The sequence below is a fragment of the Mirounga angustirostris genome, unplaced genomic scaffold (assembly GCF_029215605.1).
Source record: "Mirounga angustirostris isolate CCGP_5_RB_7025 unplaced genomic scaffold, mMirAng1.0.hap1 SCAF_8, whole genome shotgun sequence".
Lineage (NCBI taxonomy): Eukaryota > Metazoa > Chordata > Mammalia > Carnivora > Phocidae > Mirounga > Mirounga angustirostris.
Window position 1 is genome coordinate 33609883 of NW_026991716.1, and position 4673 is coordinate 33614555.

At 43.8% G+C, this 4673-nt stretch overlaps 1 protein-coding gene across 1 annotated transcript; it reads right to left on the reverse strand.

Moving 5' to 3' along the window:
* Positions 1-870: 870 nt before the first annotated feature.
* On the reverse strand, positions 871-1902 carry TMEM217 (transmembrane protein 217). The gene has a single exon (XM_045866158.2). It carries the CDS (start codon positions 1900-1902, stop codon positions 1324-1326), a length of 579 nt encoding a protein of 192 aa, XP_045722114.1. The 3' UTR covers positions 871-1323.
* Between the last annotated feature and the right edge of the window lie 2771 nt (positions 1903-4673).

Consider the following 4673-nt stretch of genomic DNA (forward strand, 5'->3'; position numbering starts at 1 on the left):
AGCCAGACCAAAAAAGAGTGCATACTATATGACTCCATTTATGTAAAATTCTAGAAAATGCAAACTAATGTATAATGACAGCAAATCACTGCCCTTGAGATGGTGGGGGGGGTGCAAGAAGGGGAGGGGACAGGTATTAAGAGGAAACTTTTGGGGGAGATATGTTTAGGAATTCAGTTGTGATGGTTTTACTGGGATATACTTACATCAAAACTTATCAAATTATATATTTTAAACATATGCAATTTATTATATGTTAATTATACCTCAAGAAAGCTATTAAATAAACAAACACTTAACATAATGCCTAATGGGGTGCCTGGATGGCTCAGTCGGTAGAGCGTTGGGTCATGGTCTCAGGGTCCTGGGATCGAGCCCCACATCAGGCTCCCTGGTCAGTGGGAAGCCTGCTTCTCCTACCCACTCTGCACCCCCCTTGTGCTTGCTCTCTCTCTACTTGAAGTAGAAATTTGCTCAATTTGTCTTCCATCCTGGCTCAAACTTCTGACAGTTTCTGGAACTGAATGCAAAGTGACGTTTGTTGATCTATGGTAATGTATAGTCTTGTGCTGTCTTATATGACTGGCTTATTAAGTCATCAACAGTGATTTCGTTTCTTCCACTGAACTGCAAAATCCTCAAGGTCAGGCCTTATACCTTGAACTTTTTTGTATCCTCCCACGAAGTCCAGCATAGTGACAGACAGAAAATTTAACAAATATCTTTTGGTGAACCAAGTGCAGTTTGTGGTTTTTGACAAATCTGGGGGAGGGGGGACTCAAGACAGAAAACGAAGAATGATTTTCTCTATTTTTTATTCTTCTACTTATCTGGAATATAGCATAGAGGACATAAGGAGAAAGACCATGGCACAAACCTACCCCAAGTCACCACCTCTACCCCTTATGCCACAGCTACCTGAGATATAGATACAGGTCTGCCTGTCCCAGGGTTGGATTAGAGAGCTGTGGGTTGAAGGCTGATGTGAAGACAAGCACCAAGGTGAAAGGATTGCCAGACTGCAAGTCAGCTTCGTTTCATTCCCTTGCTGTCTTTATTTTGACCTCTAAGGTGGTGCTGACCGACAAAGGAAGGAGGAACTCAAGGAGTGCTTGAAATAGAACCATGTCCTTTCACCAAATGCCTTCAATGAGCAGGTGGTCCCAGTTGTGATTATAATGACATTTCTCTCCACGTTCCCCTCAAAAGGTGGCAGTTTGGGCTCTACAGCCGAACAGATCAGCAAAAGTGAAAGAGATGGAGCTACAACTACCATCAGAACCTGGGATTTTTGCCTGTGGAGGGGAGAGACAAGGGTAAACATTATCCACTATAGTGGCGGGTAGAGTTGATGATCTTTGATTTCCGTCGTGGGAACTCTCCATTGCCTGTAGAAATACGTCTGTTGTAGGAGATTATATTGCCCTGGCTTTGACTTTTATAGATCATGTGGGCATAGGAGATGATATAGAACATCCAGAAACAGTGCATGAATATACGGGACAGCAAGCCAAACCAGCGCACGACCCTGACCTCTTCAATGACAGAGTCATTGTTGGTAAGGATTTGAACTACAATGTTTACAATTTCATGGAAAATGATCCAGATGATGTAGATCACCAAGCCCTGGTATATTTGGGCATATACCGAGTATAGGAGGAAGCAGCTGATGATGATGGTAATGAAAGACAGGAAGAAGACAACACTGGAAGTCCAGCAGATGATGAGCTGCTTTACCAGGACGCCTGCGCTCTTGGTCTGTACGTAATTCTCAGTGCAGTCGCTGCTCTTTATGTACTTCTGTTCGAAGATGAGGTACATGTTGGTGGCCATGATGGTGAAGACCCCTGATAACGCGGTGCCCATCCTGGCAGTCATCCCAAACCAGTGCTGTTCTCTCATGCTGAGACCTCCTGTGAAGACAAACAGGATGCAGGACAATCCTGGTTCCTGCCAATGTGGTAAATGACCAGGGTTTCTGCTCCCTGCCCCCAAATCCACCCTGGAAAACCAATAGAGAGAGAGATGGAAACCAGGAAATAACAGCTTTGGGAAGACATTAGACTCTAAAGTCGCTTGGGAGTGGGAGTGGGGAGGAGGCAGGATGCAGTCTGGGGCTGGTGGCCAGGAGCAGATAAATGAGAGAAGTGGTTCCTAGCCCTGGCTTCGCATTCGAATCCTGCAAGTACCCATGCTCAGGCTCCACCCCAGACCAAAGAGAACATTCTCTGAGTTCGACCTAGAGATCGGTATTTTTCAAAACTTTCTAGTGATTTCCATACGTAGCCAGTCTTGGAAAACCCGGAGTAGAAAAGGTAGTTTAATTATGCTCTTATCTTTCCCGGCGTTGCCTTAGGCAACCATTCCTGCCCCCTGAGGGAGGAAATTGGCAGCACTTGCCAGACCTTGAGGGCAGGTGTCTCAGGAGAAAAATCAGCAGTACAATAGCCCTGCTGGTGTGAGGAGTTGATGAAAACAGGTGGGCACCAACAGGATTTCAGCAATCGCTCCTGCACTACATATCAAAACTTAAAGACTACAGGGTGCCTGGGTGGCTCAGTTGGTTAAGCGACTGCCTTCGGCTCAGGTCATGATCCTGGAGTCCCGGGATCGAGTCCCGCATCGGGCTCCCTGCTCGGCAGGGAGCCTGCTTCTCCCTCTGACCCTCCCCCCTCTCATGTGCTCTCTCTCTCTCTCATTCTCTCTGTCTCAAATAAATAAATAAAATCTTAAAAACAAAAACTTAAAGACTACAAAGAAAGGTGTGCTTGAAGAGAAATTTACAGCTTCAAGGATGGAATAGCCTAATAATAGAAAAGAAAAAGCAATAATGAGCTGTGTGTTCAGCTAAAAGATTTAAGGAAAAAAAACCAACACAACAATAAGAACAACAAAAAATAGGAGAAAAAAATAAATAGAAGGGCAGAAATCATTGAAAAGGAAAGTAGAGGGATTTCTGATTGGGTTATGGGGGTCAACCTGCTACTTAAAACAACTAAAAATGCTGGATAAAATAGTTTTTAAATATTCTTAAAAGCATAGAAGGGCTGGCAAAGTATGAGGTAGGAAGCCAATCTCGAGGAGTTCAGAAATGGGGAGAGGTAAGCAAGCATGGGAGGCAATATTGTACTGAGGATATTTACCAATCTGAGCAAACTCTGTAGGCTAAGGATGAATGAAGTCAAAGCTCAGGGTTTACCAAGGTGGGTAGTCTATTAGAAAGCCTTCCTTGTATTAGTCATGGCTCCCCAAAGGGCTGTCATTAAAGGTGAATCAGAAGTAAACCTGACCCACATCTTTCTCTCAAGAGACTCCAAGAAAGAGAACTTAGTACGACACTGAACATAAGGGGAGAAACTCTCCTCGGGACTTTGTAACCGTAGCTAGATTTTTTGTCGATTTGTAATCCAAATTATATGAAGTATTCAAAAAAGCTTATAAGGGGCACCTGGGTGGCTCTGTTGGTTAAGGGTCTGACTCTTGGTTTCTGCTCAGGGTCGTGGGATCCAGCCCCGCGTTGGGACTCCCTGCTCACCACAGAGTCTGCTTGTTCCTTTCCCTCCCCCTCTGCCACTTGGGCGCTCTCTCTCTCTTAAATAAATAAATATATTAAATCTAAAAAAAAAAAAAAGGTTTTAAGTTACAAATCTAGTTTAAAGTAGTCCTGAGCTGGAATTATCTCTAAGTTCCTGGCAGAAACAAACTCAAATCTTCTCTGGAGGAATGCATCTTTGTGCTGGTCCTCAAAGAATCTCCATCAGTACATCTTCAGGGACAATGACTACTACACAGTAAAGAAGAACCTAGCACACAAGGAACAAGGCACTGCAAATGAGAACCAGCAGAAATAACAGAAGAAACAGAACTGCAAAAATATGAAATTATGAAACAATTATAGTTACTACATTTTTTTGCATTAAAATTTTAATTTTATTTTTGATTATGGTAAAATACACATAAAATGTACCATCTTAACCATTTTTTAAGTTTACTTATTTATTTATTTTAGTAATCTCTACTCCCAATGCGGGGCCTGAACTCACGACCCAGAGATCAAGAGTTGCATGCTCTTTCAACTGAACCAGGCTGGTGCCCCACCATCTTAACCATTTTTTTTAAAAAAGATTTATTTATTTATTTTAGAGAGAGAGAGAGAGAGCCCAAGCAGGGGCGGGGTGGCACAGAGGGAGAGGTGGGAAGAGAGAGAGAAGCATACTCCCCACTGAGTGTGGAGTCTGATGCTGGGCTCAATCCCATGACCCCAAGACCATGACCTGAGCCAAAATCAAGAGTCAGATGTTTAACCGACTGAACTACCCAGGTGCCCTGTGTACAGTCCAGCAGTGTTAACTATATTCACATTGTCGTGCAGCCAATCTCTAGAACTTTTTCATTTTGCAAAACTGAAACTTTCTACCCATTAAACAACTCCCTATTTCCCCTCTCCCACAACCTCTGGCAACCATAATTCTACTTGATTTTCCTTTTTTTTTTTAAAGATTTTATTTTTTACTTGACAGAGAGAGACAGCGAGAGAGGGAGCACAAGCAGGGGAAGTGGGAGAGGGAGAAGCAGGCTTCCCGCTGAGCAGGGAGCCCAATGCGGGGCTCGATCCCAGGACCCTGGGATCATGACCTGAGCCGAAGGCAGACGCTTAACGACTGAGCCACCCA

Bases quoted from the DNA above. Each gene is read 5' to 3' on its own strand.
- TMEM217 (XM_045866158.2), bottom strand. From the start codon at position 1,902: ATGAGAGAACAGCACTGGTTTGGGATGACTGCCAGGATGGGCACCGCG.